This window comes from Petaurus breviceps, unplaced genomic scaffold (genome assembly GCF_028583685.1).
Source record: "Petaurus breviceps papuanus isolate PSGF00001 unplaced genomic scaffold, PetGlider_PUasm1.0 174, whole genome shotgun sequence".
NCBI lineage: Eukaryota > Metazoa > Chordata > Mammalia > Diprotodontia > Petauridae > Petaurus > Petaurus breviceps.
Genome location: NW_027185761.1, coordinates 26,882,845 through 26,902,045, shown reverse-complemented (window position 1 = coordinate 26,902,045; position 19,201 = coordinate 26,882,845). Strand labels below are relative to the sequence as shown.

Below are 19,201 nucleotides of genomic sequence, written 5' to 3'. Positions count from 1 at the left end.
AAGGAAGGAAGGAAAGAAGGAAGGAAAGGCAGCTAGGTGGCACAGTGAATAGAGCACCAGCCCTGGACTCAGGAGAACCTGAGTTCAAATCTGGCCTCAGACACTTACTAGCTGTGTGACCTTGGGCAAGTCACTTAACTCCAGTTGCCTTACCTTCCCCCTTCCAAAAAAAAAGAGGAGGAAGGAAGTCCCTCTAGAAGCTTACATCCTAATAGAAGTGTGGAAAGAGGGTAGGGGAGGAGAAAATATGTAGACTGATAACCATATGCAAAATTTATAAAGAGCAAATAGTAAGGCATTTTACTGAGGGAGGGCAATAACAACTTGGAGAGTCAGGAAAGACCTGCCCTTGTCTTCATTAAATGGCTACCTACCATGTTTAAGCTCTTACACCCCCCCCCGCAGCCTCTTCCCCTGCTTTTACTTTCAGGCAGAAGTGGTGAAGAGCAGGACAGAGGTGCTCACCTGGAATGAGTCAGCCAGGAAAAAGAAACATGCCCTTGGAAACTGTGAAGTTTTTATGTTGCCCATGAGGGAAGGGGAGGAGGAAGCACGTTCTGGAACAGGGCCCTATAAATGTCAGTACTCTTGGACAAAAGCTCTATTGCCCCATTTTGGTTATGGTTCTGCTTCAAGAATCCTTTGATTCATGGAGGTAGCCATTCAGTTAGTCAACAAGCATTTATTAAGTGCCTATTGTACGCCAGACACTGTGTAAGGTTGGGTTACAAAAGCATAGGTCCTTGGCCTCAAGGAGTTCATCCATTTCAAATGGGGAGACAAAATGCAAATAGCAATGGACATATGATATATATAGCATCAAAAGGATGTAATCTCAGAGGGAACAGCATGGAAAAGGAAAAGTGAATCTGCCAGATCGGTGTAGACTCAATTTAATTCAACAATAATTTATTGATGGGCGGCTAGGTGGTGCAGTGAATAGAGCACCAGTCCTGGAATCAGGAGGACCTGAGTTCAAATCCAGCCTCCGACACAACATTGAAAAAAAACTAGCCATATGACCTTGGGCAAGTCACTTAACCCCAATTACCCTCCAAAAGGCAAAAAAAAAAAAAGAATTTATTGAGTTCCTCTTACTGTTCTCAAAAACATGAAAAAAATGGCCTATACTCTCTCAGATATTGTGTTATAGTAAAGGAAATGTGTGTGTGTGTGTGTTGGGGAAGTTATTTGGAGGAAGGGTCCCAACAACTATGAAAGTTACTATATACAAAACACATATAGAATAAATCCAAAGGGATTTTGGTGAGGAAAGAATACTAGTGACTTGAGGGAGAGAGAAAACCTATAGGAAGTAGCATCTATGTGGAAGAAAGAGGTGGAGATGAAGAAGGACAACATTCCAGGCATGTGCATGGGGTAAGCCTGGGCAAAAACACCAAGGCTAAAAAAAGACCCAAGGCTCTCTAAATGCACCCAGTCCATAGCAACCTCTACCTCTAATCACCAAGGCAAAAGAGGAGATCCGCAAGGATTTGCCCTTCCCCTTTCCATCCCAACTCCCTCAGCCTGCCCTTTCAGTGACTTGTTTTTCTCTTCAAGGTTGCTCAGAATGTATATTTGAATCAAGATAGAAATGGCAAGGAGAGGGGGGCATAATGTGATTTTTTTTACCACCTCCCCTCCCCTGGACTGGTTTATCCTAAGACCAATCCTTCTTTACTGACACAGATGCAAAATATGGGTTATGTTGTTAATCAGGGAATATGTGTTGAGTAAGCACATTGGAAAAGGGGCTCTCCAGAGCATACAAAAATAATTGTGATACATGATATGCACATGCCTCTATTAAAGTCCTTCCCTGGTGCCTCATGGCCTAGAAGTGACCCTAGATTCTTGAAGGCCAGAGAGCAAAATCTCTGGTGGAGGGATTTACCCAGTTAGAGAGCTTTTCAGCATAGACTTGGGGTCTGACTCAGTTCAACAACATTTATTAAATGCTTATTATGAGCCAGGAAAGAACATATGTTGACTGAGAACCAGCTCAGCTAAATTAGGAAAAGATAAGAAGTGGAAAGTCAATGTCTTTGTCTGATTTTTTTGAGAGGTTGGTAGTCACAATTACTTAATGAAACCCCCTACAAGAATCATATCATGGAGGGGTTGGAACCTACCTCTGTATTCACACTGAAGAAATCATAAGGTTTTAGAATTATGGAATTAATTATAATTGCACAGTGCCTTTCAAACCCTTTCAGATCTGTATAATCTTACCTCAGTTTACTCTCAAAACAGATTTGTGAAGTAGCCAAGACAAATGACATGATGTCCATTCTACTCATGAGGAAACCACCTGGAATTTCACCCATATTATATCTCAAATTTAGAAATCCAAAGTCAACTTGATCCCAAGACAATTCCCATTCTATCGAACCTTGAAAAATGCCACCCTTCCAGACTTTCCTATTTCTGTTAAGAGTATCACCCTCCATCCAGTCACTAAGGTTCACAAGCTCAGGCATCCTTTACACTTCCTTCTCCCTTCCCCTCAATAATCAATCAATTGCCAAGTCTTGTAAGATTCTACTTCCTTAACATCTCTGCCATACATCCTCTTCTCTCCATTTAAATGGCCCTTGTATTGTACAGTAGCTCCCTAAATTGTGTCCATTTCTAGTGTCTTCCTTCTTTAACCCATTCTTCATATAACTTCCAAATTAATACACTGCTATGTTTCTTTTACAGAAAGATCTTATATTAGAGAGACAGAAAGGGAACTGAATAAGTATTTGAATTACCTACTATGTGTTGGGCAATGTGTTAAGTGCTTTTTACATACATTATCTCATTTAGTACTCCAAACAACCTTTCTTAACTAAGTCCTCTATTCCACTAAATGACCATATTTTCCCCTGAAACATGATACTCAGTTTTGCTGGGTAGGTGATTCTTGGTTTTAATCCCAGCTCCTTTGACCTCTGGAATATCATAGTCTAAGCTCTTCAATCCCTCAGTGTAGAAGCTGCCAGATCCTGGGTTATCCTGATTGTGTTTCCACAATATTTAAATTATTTCCTCCTGGCTGCTTGTAATATTCTCTCCCGAATCTGGGAATTCCAGAACCTGGCTATAATATTCCTAGGAGTTTTCTTTTTGGGATCTTTTTCAGGAGGTGATCAGTGGATTCTTTCAATTTCTCTATTTTCTCTATTTTGCCCTCTAGTTCTAAGACATCAGGGCAGTTTTCTTGGAGAACCTCCTGGAGGATGATTTCTAGGTTCCAGGTTCATATTTTGATCATGGCTTTCAGGTAGTCCAATAATTTTTAAATTATCTCTCCTGGATCTATTTTCCAGGTCAGTGGTTTTTCCCACTAGGTTATTTCACATTGCCTTCTATTCTTTCATTTGTTTGGATCTGTTTAACAGCATCTTGATTTCTCATAAAGTCATTAGCTTCCATTTACTCCAATCTAATTCTGAAGCAAAGATTCTCCTCAGTGAGCTTTTGAGATTCTTTTTCCACCTGGAAAATTCAGCTTTTTAAGGCATTCTTCTCCTCATTGCCTTTTTGAGTCTCTTTTGCCAATTGAGTTAGTCTATTTTTTAAGGTGTGATTTTCCTCAGTCAGGCTGTTGACTCTCATTTCGTAATTTTCTTGCATCGTTCTCATTTCTCTTCCCAATTTTTCCTCCACTTCTCTTATCTGCTTCTTAAGGTCCTCTATGGCTTGTAACCAGCTCGTATTTTCCTTTGAAGCTTTTGGTGCAGGAGTTTTGACTTCACTGTCTTCCTCCTGTTCCATGCTTTGCTCCTATTTGTCCCCAAAATAGGAGTGTAAGGTTGGAATCTTCTGTCTGCTTTGTTTCCTTTGCTTGGTCATGTTGCCCCTCAGTCACTTGACCCCTGGGCTTTGTGCCACAGTAGGACTCTGCCACCGGACAGGGGAGCTTTCATCCCAAATGCTGGGGTTTTCTCAGCTGCCGGAAGTATTAGATGGTTACCCTCTCTGAGGCCTCCACACACTCTGGCAAGCTGGACACAAGCCCCAGGACCTCCATCCTAGACTGCAATCCAGATCCAAGCAGGTTAAAGCAAGAGTGATTACCTGTCAGACTGGTTGCTTGGTCCCCCTACACTCTGCAGGCCAGGAGCTGAAGCCGCCACATGGTGCTGGCTGGCTTCTCGCACCTGGGGCAAAAGCCACACACTCCCACTTACTGGGTCCCTAAATCCAGACTGCACTGACATCTTACTTTGTCCTTTGCATCTATGTGTTGATAAATCTGGAAATGGCCTCAGCTGCTGCTGATCTGGTGTCCCACTGGCCAGTGACTGGTCAGACCCACCCTGGGGCTAAAACCTTGTTGTGGAGCTAGGCTTGGCTCCCAGAACACTGTGTTGGCTGATTCCTGCTGGCCTGCTGGGCGATTAGCTTCTCTGTGTCATTTTGTGGGTTCTGCAGCTCCAAAGTTTGTTCAGAGTCCCCTTTTTACATTGATTGGGGAAGGTGGAAGCTGAAGCTGCTCGGAGGTCGTATTTTTACTCCACCATCCTCAAGTCCTTTGACCTCTTAATGTCCCAGAAACTCTCTAAGAATAGAAATTGCAAGAGAAGGTGCTAGATCTGCATGGTAGAGGGAATTCATCCATTGGTATTTCCTACACAAATCTTACTTATAAAATAAAATTTAAAAAAACTTTAATACTAACCCTAATAAGAGCTGATAAGTTAACCCTGATAACCCTGATAGGTTAGCAAATACTACTCTAACTAATGATAATGAAAACATCTGATTTCATATGGAATTTTCAAGTTTGCAAACCCTTTTACCTATGTTATTTCATTTGAGCCTCACAACTGCCCTAGGATGGAAGTATTTCAAGTGTTACTACCCCTATTTTACATCAGAAGAAATTGAGGTAATCCTTTCCATACCCAAACCATGTAAACAGAAATTAGGTCTAAATAAGTAAGTTGAGCCAAAAAGCTTAAAGAACAACCAGTGATGGGGCAGCTAGATTGCCCAGTGAATAGAGCACTGGCCCTGGAGTCAGATAGACCTGAGTTCAAATCCAGCCTCAGACACTTAACACTTACTAGCTGTGTGACCTTGGGCCAGTCACTTAACCCCAATTGCCCTACCTTCCTGCCTCCAAAAAAAAGAACAAGCAATGATAAAAGAAATAAGGAACTAGAACCATAGAATGTTGAAGCTGAAAGCGACCTTGGAGATCATCTAGTCCAACCCCCTCATTTTACACAGGAAGAAACTGAGGCCCACAGAGACAAAGTTATTGCCTAATTGACCACCATACAGGTGGCTAATGGCAAAAGCTGGACTCCCAATTCAATGCTATTTCTACTCCTCTCTCTCTTCTCACCTTGACCTCTTAGAAACTCATTCCATCAAGGCTCAGCTTGAGTACCAGCAGCTCCATCAAGTCTTTCCTATTAATAATGATCTTTGTTAATGATTAATTATATAATTATAACTAACTAATTACATAAATATTAATATAATTGATAATCCTATAATTAATTATAGACTCCTAATCAATAATTAATTTTATAATTGATAAGTTATTGTGTTAATATTGAATTGTGTGTGTTGGCTGTGGTTAATGTCATTAATTAATTTGTTATTATAAAAGCTAACATTTATATAGCCCTTTAAGGTTTGCAGAGAACTTTATAAATATTAGTTCATTTGAACTTCACAACTCTGGGAGGCAGGTACTAATATTATCCCCATTTTCCTGATAAGGAAATTGAATCAAAGAGAGGTTAAATGACTTGCCCAGGGTCACACAGCTGTATGATAGAAGGATCTTTTCCCCCTATAAGGGGCAGCCAAGACATTGTGAAGTTGATCATTGGTGTCCCCTCTGGTTTCCCTTTTGCTCACTGTATGTGGGTCCTATCTCAAAGTCTTGAGCGTAGGTGGCTGCCAAGATTAGAAAACAGCTTATCTATCTTTCTTTTCTAAGGTCATAGAATTCAAAACTAGAAAATATTTTAGGGATCATCTTATTCAACCGTGTCTTCCCTCGTTTTATAAATAAGTAAATTGGGCAGCTAGGTGGCACAGTGAATATAGTACCAGCCCTGGAGTCAGGAGGACCTGAGTTCAAATTCGGCTTCAAACACTTAAAACAAAATCTAGCCGTGTGACCTTGGGCAAGTCACTTAACCCCAATTGCCCTCCAAAAAGAAAAAAAATAAGTAGATTAAGTTTGAGAGATGTTAAGTCACTAACCTTCTAAATTGGTTCCCTTAACTCGAGGCTTTTCCCCCTCTCCAATCCATCTCCCACAGGGCTGCTAGTGATGATACCAACTTAACAGATTTGACCATGTCACTCCTGGACTCAAGAAATTCCAATGGCTCCCTGTTGTCTCTAGTATAAAAATAAATAAATAAACTCCTCTGTTTGACATTTGAAGCCTCTCCCAATCTGGCTGCAACCTCTCTTTTCAGTCTCATTCTGTATGACTCCCTTTCCACACTCTAAGGTCTAGCCAGACTGGGCTTTTTGCTGTTTCTATTTCTAGGCCTTCGAATTGGCTATTCCAATGCCTGGACTGCTCTCTCTTCCCACCTTGGCCTCATAGACTCTCGTGTTTCTTTCCAAGCTCAGCTGTATGAATTCTTTCCCAATCCCCCCATGTCTCTCCCTTCTCAAATGCTCTTGTATTTACTTTGTTTCCCATCTACACTTACTTAGGTGATATTATATCCCGTGATAGGATGATACAATGTAAGCTCTTTGAGAAGAGGGATTTTTTTCTGTTTTGGCTTTGTATACCCATGACCTAGAATGGTCCCTGGCACATCATAGGCATTTAAGAATGTTTGTTGATTGATTTATTATCCGCTGTCACACAACTAATATGTAATATCCAAACACAGGTCTTCTGACTCCAGATCTGGTAATATATACAATATGTTATATTGTATATATTATGTCTCCCTCCCAATAATATAAAATATATAAAATGAAGGAAGTAGACCAGGTAATATTTAAGGCTTCCTCCAGCTCTAAAGTAGTTAGATGGCATCACAGATAGAGCAGGACCTGGAATCAGGAAGACTTGAGTTCAAATCCAGTCTCAGACATTTACTAGCTCTGGGATGCTGGAAAGGTCACTTAGCCTCTGTTGGCCTCAGTTTCTTCATGTGTGAAATGGGGATGATAATAGAAGTTACTTCCCAGGGTTGTTGTGAGGATCAAATAAGACATTTATACGGTGCTTAGGACTGTTCCAGGCATCCAGAAACCACTTTAAAAATGTCTGTTTCTCAGCCCCTCCCCCCACCCACTTCTACTTTGCCTCTTTTTGTGTCCTCAGGACCTAGCACAATGCTTAGTGCATAGTAAGCACTTAATGAATATTAACTGATTGATTGATTCATTGATTTTTTCAGCCTTATTTCTGCTACAGCCTCTCACATACTTTATGCTTCAGCCAAAATGGAATATGGCCCAATGTGATAGGTGCATATGCCACCCTTACTTATCAGAAACAAGACGGCAAGTCTGGGGATTTGTTTACCTTTGTACCTTCCCTAGTTCCTACCTCAGGGCCTGGCAGAGAGTATATGCTTAATAGTAGTTTGAAGAGATGAATTTTTTTAGAAGTCCATAAATGTGGTTTACTATGGCTCCAATGATACCTTCTACTCTTGTCTTGAGTTATAAAAGTGGACATCGCCAAGCTAGATTATATACCAAGCAAGTGTTCAGAAAGTTCACATCCCATTACAGTGAAAGACGAGTATCAACTGTAGCTTTTCAAAGTGAGTTGGAGATAATGGAAGTCCCAGGGCTATGGATTGAGAGCTGGAAGGGACCTGGGAGGCATGGAGCCCAACTCCACCCCACACAAGTTTGAGAGATGAAGAAACTGAAGTCCAGAAAGATGACATGATTTTTCTACACAGTAAGAGGCAGGATCCGAACCCATGTCTTCTTGACTGCTATTTGCTGTAATATATTGCTTCCTAAGAAAGGTCAAGAGAGGCAATGAAGACAGACAAGAAGATGGCTGTTTGGGAGCTGAATCTGCACAACACAGAATGACAAAGAAATGCTACTGGCCCAGAGCAACCTCAAATTTCCCTGTCTCTGAATGGAACTTTCATTCTAGCTAATTTGCTATAAAGGTTAATTCTTCATTCACAAGGAAATGTGATTCCAGAGTAAAGTGCTGAGGGATTTTTTCAGTGCAAATACCATTCATAGTATGTATGTCAAATGGGGCTGGGTTTTCTGAGCATGTGGAGAATTTCCAGTTTTATTTCATTTTAACTTTCATTTAAAATCAATCTAGCCTTAGCATTCTACATACCTAGAACTTGTTTACATGTCAGTGGAAGGAGAAAAATCCCAGATGGTTGAGGAGGAGAGAAGGGAGTTAGAGAACAGGGACACACACATACATAGTATGAGGGTTTTAAAGCAATATTTGTTTTTAGCTGATTTTTTGGAGATTTGGGGGTCAAATGACTTGCCCAGGGTCACACAGCTAGTAAGTGTCTTTTTTTTGTGATTCCAAAAAACATTCATTTCTTTTAATCCCTACTTATGGTAGACTTCTAACAACCTCCAACCCCAGGGGTAATTCTGTGTAAAAAAGTTCTTAGCAATAATTGCATCTTTATCTAAATTTTGAGCAAACTGTCTGGAGCATGATTCGGTTTTTTTATGTTTCTTTTCTGGAAGAAATCACTTTCAACTTATATACAATGATTAAGAACAGAGTTTCTTGCCTCAGCTGCTGCTGTATATTTATGATACTGTTTAAAAGGTACTCTATTCCCTCAGCCTCTGGTTACCTACAGCAAATGCAAGAATTCTGGAGAGGGAGGGAAATTAGATTACCTTCTACTCCAGATCTTTCATTTTATAAAGGGGGAAATTGAGGCCAAGAGCGCTAAAGTGATTTGGCAAAGCTCACAGGGCTAGTACCTGCAGACTTAAAACACCCAACTGTTTTGACTTCCTATGCAACTCTCCTTCCCATTACCCCATGCTCCCTACACAAGGTATTTTTAATTGATTATGCATAAGGCCCTATGCTAAGCAATGGGAATACAGAGATAGAAATAAAATATTACCTGCTCTCAAGGAATTTATAATCATCTTGGGGCAAGAACATATACATGAAAAGTCCATTTAAAATACACACACAGCAAATAAACATTTTCAGGAGATGCTACTAATAACCAATATTCAGGAAAGACCTCACGTCCAAGGCAATGCTTGAAGTGAGTCTTGAAGAAAGCCAAGATCCAGGGATGTAGGAGTACATTCCAGGCATGGTAAACAATCTGGGAAAGGACACAGAAGTAAGAGATTGATGTCATGTACATTGAACAGTAAACAGACTAGTTTAATCAGAATGGAGAGTTATTGAAGAGTAATATGAAATAATTCTGGGAATATTTCTTCAGCCAGATGGTGAAAAACTTTGAATGTCAAACAAAGGACTTTAGATTTTATCCTGGAGACAATAAGGGAACACTAAGGCTTCTTGATCTGGGAAGTGATGTGGGCAAATCTGTGTTGTAGGAAATATCCATTTCAGAGTTGTACAGAGGCTATGTTGGATGGAGGAGAGATTGGAGGCATAGTGACCAGTTATGAGGCCTCTGCAATAGTCTAATGCTTCTAATTTTACAGATGAGGAAACCAAGGACCAAAGAAGCTAAGCCAAAACTAGAGCCAATTTTCTCCATTCTATTTCCTTTCTACTGTGCCAAACTTCCTCAAACTAATTATCCTCAAACTTATTTCTGCTCACGTCATAATATTGTTCTTTGCCATAAAGAATCCTGAGTATGATTGCAAATGTGAATTCCATATGATTTGTGGAAAGGTATTTGTGTATGCTATTGCAATTAAGTTGCATGCAATTCACTAACCACCTAGCTGAAACTCAGGGTACTCTCTGAAAATTCCTGCACTACTTTTTTTTTTTTTTGCTTTTTGGGGGTCAATTGGGGTTAAGTGACTTGCCCAAGGTTACACGGCTAGTATTTTTGTGTGGGTGTTACATGTCTGAAGCTGGAACCGAACTCGCGTCCTCCTGACTCCGGGGCCAACGCTCTAACTCACTGCGCCACCTAGCCGCCCCTCCTGCACTACTTCTTGCAAGAGTAATGAGGACTTAAATGATGGTAGTTGAATGTAAAGAAGATGGCTACATTAGTTATGAATGGGAGGAAGAGAAAGAGATCTGTCAATACCTGTCAGATCAGACTAACCTATTCGATCCAATTCAATAAACATTTGTTAATTACCTATCAAGTGTCAGAAACTGTGCTAAGCACTAGGGATACAAAAGGAGACAAAAGATAGTCCCTGCCCTCAAGATGCTTACAATCTAATGGAGAAGCTTACAATCTCGCTGGGTATGAGAGATTAAATGGATTTTTCATTTTCAAAATATCTTCTCAGTAACGGGTCACTGAACTACAACACCTACTAAAACAGAAAATAAAGGTTAGGAAAACAATTTATTGGGGATTGAGGATGGACAAGAGCATTCCTAATATCAAGGTGATGGAATTAAAGTGTTAGGAAGCACAAAAAAATATTGTCTAGTCCAAGGTCCATCACTTTACAGATGAGGGAACTGAGAACCAGGACTAAGTCAAGCCTAGGATCCAATTTTCTCTATTTTATTTTCTTTGTACTATGCCAAGATTCCTCCAAGTCCCTTCAGTATATCCAAAGCCTTTCCTAGAATTATGAGACAATATAGCATGAAATATAATTGCTAAATTGAATTCACATTCTCTTCATTTCCTAATAGACTTCGATAAATTAAAATTCATGAGATCTTAGCCCAACACAGCCTTAGGCAGCAGTATCTATATCCTTACAACATGAAACTTGCATAAGCCAAAATGTCATTTACTGATCTGGGGAAGACTCAGAGGAGACGAGATAGTGAGTAGTGAGAAGAGTGGTAGATGGGGAGTCAGGAGACCAGGCTCCTCATTCTAGCTCTGTCCCAACTGGGCTACCTTAGACCATCCATGAGTCTTCTCTGTGCCTCATCTTCCTCCTCTGTAAAATGAGATGGACGGACTACTAGAAGCTGTGCAAGGCACTTTCCAATGCCTAAAAATTCTATGACTAGATATAAACTAGGCAAAGATGAACCTGCTCATAAAAGAGGCACCAAAGATGGAGGATGGGAACAAGGGATCTTTTAAGAAGCTGCTACAAAGCAGAATTTCCCAAAAGAATAAGAAGCTTTTCTTCAGAAACCCTCCTAAAAGAAGGACTATTATATACAATAATAGAGCACCTAGAGTTTAAAATAGCAGATACTTCCTTTTGCTCAATGTCTCTGCCATCTCCCCTCTGGGACTGCCATCCCCTCTGTATCTCTGCCATCCCCTCTGTGTTCCTGTCTTCCCCCCATATCCTTGCCTTCCCCTTGCATTCCTGCCATCCCACTGTATCCCTGCCATCCCCTCTGTGTCCCTCCCATCCCTCCTGTATCCCTGCCATCACCTCTGTGTCCCTGCCATCACCTCTGTGTCCCTGCCATCACCTCCATGTCCCTCCCCTACCCCTGTATCATTGCCATCACCTCTGTGTCCCTGCCATCCTTTCTGTATCCTTGCCATCCCCTTGAATTCCTGCCATCTCCCTGTATCCCTGCCATCCCCTCTGTGTCCCTCCCATCCCCCCTGTATCCTTGCCATCCCCCTGCATCCCTTCCATCCCATCTGTGTCCCTCCCATCCCCCTTGCATTCCTGCCATCACCTCCGTGTCCCTGGCATCCCTTCTGTGTTTTTGCCATCCCCCCTATGTCTCTCTCCCTTCCCCTTTCCTCCTCCCCATTGTTTCTACACAGAAAGTTGGATGAGAGAGTCACCCTAGGCTTCTTTGTTAATATGAAAAAAGAGATATAAATATGAAATTTACTTTGAAATAAAAACCGCTTACAAGGCATGATGGCACACACTTGTAATCCAGGTTACTGAGGGACCCTGAAGCTGATGACCTCATGAGCATTAATATGGTGAGCTCCTGGGATTGGGGTTGAGGGGCTGCCTCAGCCCAAGTTAGAAACGAAACTCAAAAGCTTAGTTGCTGATCAGTGGGTGAGCTCCCCTTAAGTGGAAAAACACTTAATGTGTAAAAGCTAAGGAGCTGGAAGCTCAGTCTATCTCCAGCAGACCTTTCAAAATGGAAATCAATGATTTTCCTGCAATCAAAGTGTCTAAATATCTAAGTTTTAGCTGCATGCCTTAAAGTAGCCAGATTCTAATAAGAATATTGCTCGAGAAAGTGTCAGAATTTGAATGTTACAAAATGACTCTTCTTTGCACACAGGAATACACACACACATGCACACTCATGCATACATACACACATACACATACTCTTACATACATACACATGCACACACACTCTCTTGCACACACACATACACACTCACATGTGCATACACACATACACATACTCTCGCATACACACCTACTCTCTTACACACACACACACACACACACACACACACCCCTCAAGACCCCCCCTCCCTCACATTAAACCAGACTTCATCCATCTCAATATCTCCGGCTTAGCTTCCAGTCTTCTAACAATTTTACTTTCCTCTGGGTGCTGTCCACTCTTCCCCAAGAAACTTCACAGCTGCATTCTGTCAAAAGTGCACTAGCATAGCCAAATGTACAAGTGTCTGTAGTTATGGAGCCCATAAATCTTGGGGGAAACTCCTGGAAGCATCTTTTTAATGAATGAACCTTCCCCTGTCACTGCAGGGCACAAAAATCAGCTCCTTTTTTTTTTTTTCAGGAGAAGGAAGGTGGGAGGACAGTTTCCCTTTCCCCCTGGGAAAGCAACAAAAATTTGTCTCATATTCTACATCACCAGCACATTCCTTGCAGAAATATCATGCTGGCTTTTCCCAAATAAGGTTTTTAATCACAAAGGCGGCTCCTTGTCTAGGGTCACAATCTGATCCTGCCGCTAACCTTTCCAAGGGACTTAAGTTAAACTTTGAGCTTTCAAAAGAGCAAATGCAGCCCCAGTCATGCTCATAGCCAAAGGATGATCTCACTTGTCCCACCATCCTCCCCCCCACAGGAAAATATGCAAGTCATGTAAATGCAGCTATGAAGATCACAGCCTGAGCTCCGAAATGGAAGATGATCGGAAAATTGGCCGCTTGCTGACAGATTCCAAATACTCCACCCTCACAGCCCGAGTCAAAGGCGGAGATGGCATCCGCATCTACAAGAGGAATCGCATGATTATGACCAATCCCATTGCAACAGGGAAGGATCCCACCTTTGATACCATCACATATGAATGGGCTCCTCCAGGACTGACTCAGAAACTGGTAAGCACATCTCTCCAGCCTTGAGAAAACACTCCCCGCTGGGGCCCTGAATTTGATAGGCTGTTGCTTGGAGACATAGTGCAAAGAGTATAATTCGAATCCTGCCTTTCTTCTGTTCAGATATCATAACCAAGTGGTATTTCCTGTTCCTTGTTACTCAACAGCTAGAGACATGGGACAGCACAGGACAGCAGAGAAATCACTTGTATGGCCATGGCCAATGCCCTAGATGTTAGTTCACTCATTTGCAAAATGACAGGCTTGTACAGAGTAGTTCCTGAGGTCCTTTCCAGTCTTAGACCTTGGATCCTTTGTCTATTCATTAACTTAATGTGTCAAAAATTCAATTTAATTCAACGAATATTTATTAAATGTTTGTTTCTATATAAGGCACTATGCTAGGTACTGTAGATACAAAAAAAAAAAAAGAATCCATCAGTCCCTGCTCACAAAGAGCTTACACTCTTCTGGGGAAATGCAACATTTAGACAGAGAAATGAGTGCAAATGTGAGAAACAGGGTGACACATGGCAGAAAGTCCTGGAAAGTGGGAGTACTATATTAGGAAGCAGGCTAGCAGGTTATACCTAGGTTCTAATTCTTCCTCTCACTATTAGAAAGAATATCTAAGGGTTTGGAAGTGGGAAGAGACCTCAGCAGTCATGTAGTACAAGCCATAAACAAAGGGAAGTCACACTATAACACACTCACCAAGTAATAATGCAGCCTCTGCTTGGAGATTTCCAAAGGGAGCAATTCCACCCCACCTCCCATCTCTTGAGGAAGCCCAATCTACTTTGGGAAGGCTGGGATTGTTAGAAGTTTTGGGTTTTTGTTTCTTCCCCAACCCAATATCAAGCCTGAATTTTCCTCTTCACAAATTCCACCGGTTGCTCCTGGTTCTGCCTTTTTATTGGACCAAACAGAATTAATTATAATTCTTCTTCCATATGACAGATTTTCAGATACTTGAAAGCAGTTCACTCCACTCACCCCAAATCCATTCATCTCCATGTTAAACATGCCCAGTTCTTTTAATGATCCCTGAATGTCATAGACTCAAAGCCTTTTCACTATCCTGATTGTTCTCCTCTGGATGCTCTATAGACTTCTCATAAAGCCCTCCATCTCCTCTTAGATTCTCTGCTGCCTCCTGTGTAAAATGAGGGAGTGGGACCAAATAATATTAAAGATTCCTTATTTACAAATCCCTAATTCTAAAATCCAGCTCATCTATACCTTTGGAGTTCATAACTCAAATGCTACACCAAGGGCAGTTTGATTGTTATATGAATGCTCAGGCATGTTTGCCCTGGCTATATACCACCATGAAAAAGTTCAACAAGTACTTGCTAGCTGTATTGTAGAAAGGATTCTTGTTCAGGTTCAGGCTGACCTAGATGGCAGCTGGGGTCACTTCTGAATCTGAGATCATGTGATTCAGGGAACCATTGCTTCCTTCTAACCAGGCTTGTCTTGCATGGAAGAGAAAATACATATCTGTGAACAGAGAAAGCTTCCTATCCCTTCCCCCTACCCAAGAAGGTTGAGTTCAGAACAAGAAAAAAATAAAACTAATTTTGTCCTCATCCTGAGATGGCTTGATCCTGGTGAGGGAATCCAAAAAGAATGGAAAGGCAAGGGAATTTTTGGCAAAGACTTCAGAAATGCTACAAAAATAAAATTCAAGATATTCCTCCAACAGACCAACTGTGATTTTTAGGCATTTCTTCAAAACCAACAAAGATCAAGAAAGTTGAGAAAGGTATACCTGTGGGTAGGAGAAGTCAAGGATAGCTTTACAGGTGTAATTTAGTCAATAATTTTTGAAAGGAATATTTCATTTTGGAAACATCCTACACAGTTATGTCTAGGATTCCTAATGTACTTAACATGCCCTCCCTTTTATATTTATATATTTAAATATATTTATATTTATAACACGCCCTAAGAAGATGTTTCTACCTTTTATTTCATTTCCCTTATCTATACCTTACCTCTCAACAAGCTGCTTTTTTGAAAGAGTTTGGTTTGATTTCTGGCTCTTGGGTCATAAATACCAGCATGCCTTGGGAGACCAATAGCAGAGTTCAAAATAGATTATCCTCAAAGTAATATTGTCATAGAAAACTAAAGATGGAAAGGATTTTGGAAATTACCAAGTCCAACTCTCTCATTTTACATATGAGGAAGCTAAGGCTCACAGAGTTTGATTAAGTTGCTCAGGCTCATACAGCTGGCTGTTGGCAGAGCTGGGGTTAGAACCCAGGTGTCTGGACTCCCAGTCTAATGTTCTTTCCACTACAGCCCTCCTAACGAGCATGATAGTCTAAATTTGTACTTCCAGGTTTCTTTTCTACTTTAGAGTAAACTGTGGTTCATTCATTTCTTTGTGTCTGCTGAAACCATTATTGATGACTGATGGTCTGAGCATGTTGAGCGTCATGACTCAGCAGTTAAGTCTGCAGACCCACAGATAGCCTATTTTCCCTCAGAAAATCATCAAATGCTGCCCCTGCATCTGGGACTGTATTTTTGGTTCTTCTTTAAAGTAATCTTTAGGGAACATTTGAATTCATTCATTACTTAAGAGTTCTGGTTGAATTGTCCTAAAGTTACCCAGCACTCTCTTTGTTAATGGCATAAATATTAACAGTTCAGCTTTGATATGCACTCTTAAGGCTGAAGTGAAATTGATGGATTCTTTAACTTAACACATGAAAGAGTCCTCAATGGATTTTGCCTTTAAAGTTAAATGTTATGGATGGAATACTAGGTTATGAATAAGAAGACCTGGATGGTAACCTGTAATCAGGCCCTTACCAACTATGTAACCTTGGAGAAATCAATTGTCCTCTCTGGGACTCAGTTTCCTCTCCATAAAGAGGGAGTTGAACTATATTCTCTCTAAGGATTCAGGTGTAGCTTTCTAAGTTTCCAAAGTATTGCTCCTGACCCACCATCCATAGGACAAAATATCATTTGTTTTCCCTTTATGAGAATAGGTTTACATGAATCCAATCACACTCTCTCACTAAAATTGGTATGTGGCTATGGTTGACTAGTTCACAGAAAATGTGATCTCATGGCCTGAGCTTCATTCACACCAAATTCTAACCTACCCAGCCAAATATCATGAGCCATGCCCCAACTAGTCTTGAGCACATAATGTTCTCATTTCCAAGTGCTAACATCACCCTCACCCGAAAAACCATCTAATTAGCCATCAACAATTTCACTGGAACTTACCAAGTGCCCACTCTGAGTGGGGTGCTTTGGGGGATAGAATGATACACAAGACCTGTTTCTTCAAGGAACTGATGCTCTAATAGGGAAATAACATCAGTACAAATAACAATATAACTGAATGTGGAACGTGACTGCAAAAAAAGAGAAACAAATCTCGAGTGGAGTTCTGGAAGGACAAAAATCTGAAATCATTATCCTTGAATAGTCCTTCAGCATTGACAGTAGCAGGCAATATCATAGTAGAGATGTGGCGGAAAAAAATAAAACTTGGAGTTAAGAAAAAAGACATTCAAATCCTGCCTCAGACATCTATTAGCATTGTGAGTGGGGACAAACAAACAAAATGGAAAATAAAACTATTTCTCAGAACCTTAGAGTCCTTATTTGTAAAATGGGAGTAATAATATTGCACTCTCTATGTTGCATTTTCTTTGTAAAGAAAATGCTTTGCAGACCTTAAAGCATTATATAAATATGAATTATAAATAGGACACAGATCTGACTTGGCCAGAAATTGACCCAGCCTGCTAGATAAAATCTTCTAGCAGCTAAACTACTCCCCTCCCATCACCCATGGCATTTCTTCCAGTCTGCTCCCATACATACTCCCATCCTTCTGCTTGCAGCACTCCCACAATGTCGACCCTCTCCCACTGACCTTGATTATGACTTTCTGAAACTTAACCCTTTATCCAAATCAACCCACAGATAGCAGAACCATGTGCCAGTCTGAATACCAACTCTATCACTCACTATATGGGTAGCATCCGGCAAGACTTACCCTCTCTAGGTCTCAATTTCCTCATCTGTAAAATGAGGCTCATGTGGATGGCCCCTAAGTTCCCTTCCAGTTCTGGGTCTATAATTTATTGTCAGAGCTACCAAGGTCACTGATAGGCTAAATCATTTGTCAAGTGTCACATAGTCAGTAGGTACCAAAGGTAAGGATTGAACTCAGAGCCTCCTAGCTCCAGGGCCAGTCCTCTGTCCACTAACCCCAAGCTGCCTCTATAAATAGAGTCTAGACCAAACTCATTGCTGAACTCAGCTCTGCTTTTATGATGTTATGGGAAAATCCTGAGCCAAACCAAGGTCAGGATGCCATAAAATTAGGATGAATTAAAAGTCAAAATGAAAAAAACAAAACAACCCCAGATCTGATAACACATTCCTTGCCTTGCCTTATGTTTAGACTCTGAATAGCACAGGACAGATATAGTAACACATGTCAGAACCTCCAGGTGCAGCATTCTAAAGGGTCACAAACAAGACATGCTCCTCTTACTCTGCTATTTCATCAAACCAGCCCCTAGTTTGTCCCAGGGAGCATGATCCTCTCTTCCACTGCTTTTCTATATTTCCTTCCTTTTTCTCTTCCTCCCCTCCCCTCCTCTTCCCTCCATTTTCCTCCTCTTCCCTACTTTTCATTTTCTCTCCCTCCTCTTTCTTCCTCTTTTCTTTTTTCTATCCTCCCCTTCCCTCTCCTCTCCTTCCTTTCACTCTACTCCCCTCTCCTTCCTTCTCCTCTTCCATTCCCTTTCCTCTCCTCTTCTCTCTTCCCCTTCTCTCTTTTCTTTTCCTTCCCTCTTCTCTTCTCCCCTTCCCTTCCTTCTCTTCCTCTCCCTTTCCCTTTCTTCTCCTGTCCTTTTCTTCCTTCCCCTTCTTTATTTGTCTCTCCTAACCTCTCTTCCCTTTCCTTTCCTTCTCCTCCTCTCCTCTTCACTTTCCTCTCCTCTCCTCTTTCCTTCAATTGCTTTTTCTCCCATTTAAACACCATTCACACAATACTTTATGACATCCTCCTATAAGGTAAGTTATGGAAAGGTTTTATTTTACAAATAAGGAATCAGAAGCATAGGCTCACAGAGTCCACGAGAACCTAGGTCATGCAGCTCCTCATCATTTTGTCCAAATGCCAGTGTGGTCCTCACTCAAAATGTTTGGTAGAAAAGAGTTGCTGGGCCATGATTCAGAGTCAGGATCTGAGTCAGTTCCAAGGACACACTTTTTTTTTATTTGCCTTTTGGAGGGCAATTGGGTTTAAGTAACTTGCCCAAGGTTACACGGCTAGTTTGTGTAGGGGGTGGGAAGGGGGGGAGGTGGGGGTGTGTGTGTGTGTGTGTGTGTGTGTGTATGTGTGGGTGTATGGATGTGGGTGTGTGGGTGTGTGGGTGTTAAGTGTCTGGGGCCCGAACCGAACTCAAGTCCTCCTGACTCTGGGACTGGCTGGTGCTTTACTCCCTGTGCCACCTAGCTGCTCCAAGAACACACTTTCAATGTGAATATTTATGGCTCAGATATTGGCAAGTGCTACAAATTGGGCTTGATGGATTGTATTATTGATTGTGGAGACTTACGAGATGATAAAAATTAATAATTCAGATCATTTTTCTACCCAGTAAGATGGAGGTTAAACATTTACCATCACACCCCTATAGGTTACCAGGAAGCCACTACATAATGTCTCTAGTTGTGGAAATCAGGAGCCAGTTAGGGAGAATACAAAGGGTTGCAGTCCCAAACCAATTTGGGCCCTAAAATCATAGATTTCGACATGGAAGGGCCCTCAGAGATCACAAACGCCCTCATTTAATCGAGCAGGAAACTGA

At 41.2% G+C, this 19,201-nt stretch overlaps 1 protein-coding gene across 3 annotated transcripts in view; it reads left to right on the top strand.

Moving 5' to 3' along the window:
• Nucleotides 1-19,201, top strand: part of LMCD1 (LIM and cysteine rich domains 1) — an 81,027-nt gene that overhangs the window by 34,891 nt on the left and 26,935 nt on the right. For 2 of the 3 annotated variants that reach the window (XM_069084048.1, XM_069084047.1), the window contains one exon: nucleotides 13,088-13,343. In XM_069084048.1, coding sequence (XP_068940149.1) covers nucleotides 13,143-13,343 — 201 coding nt within the window. In that variant the 5' untranslated portion in view covers nucleotides 13,088-13,142. Of the gene's footprint in view, nucleotides 1-13,087; nucleotides 13,344-17,903; nucleotides 18,402-19,201 lie in introns of those variants that run through there. The other variant, XM_069084049.1, reaches the window with a different exon arrangement.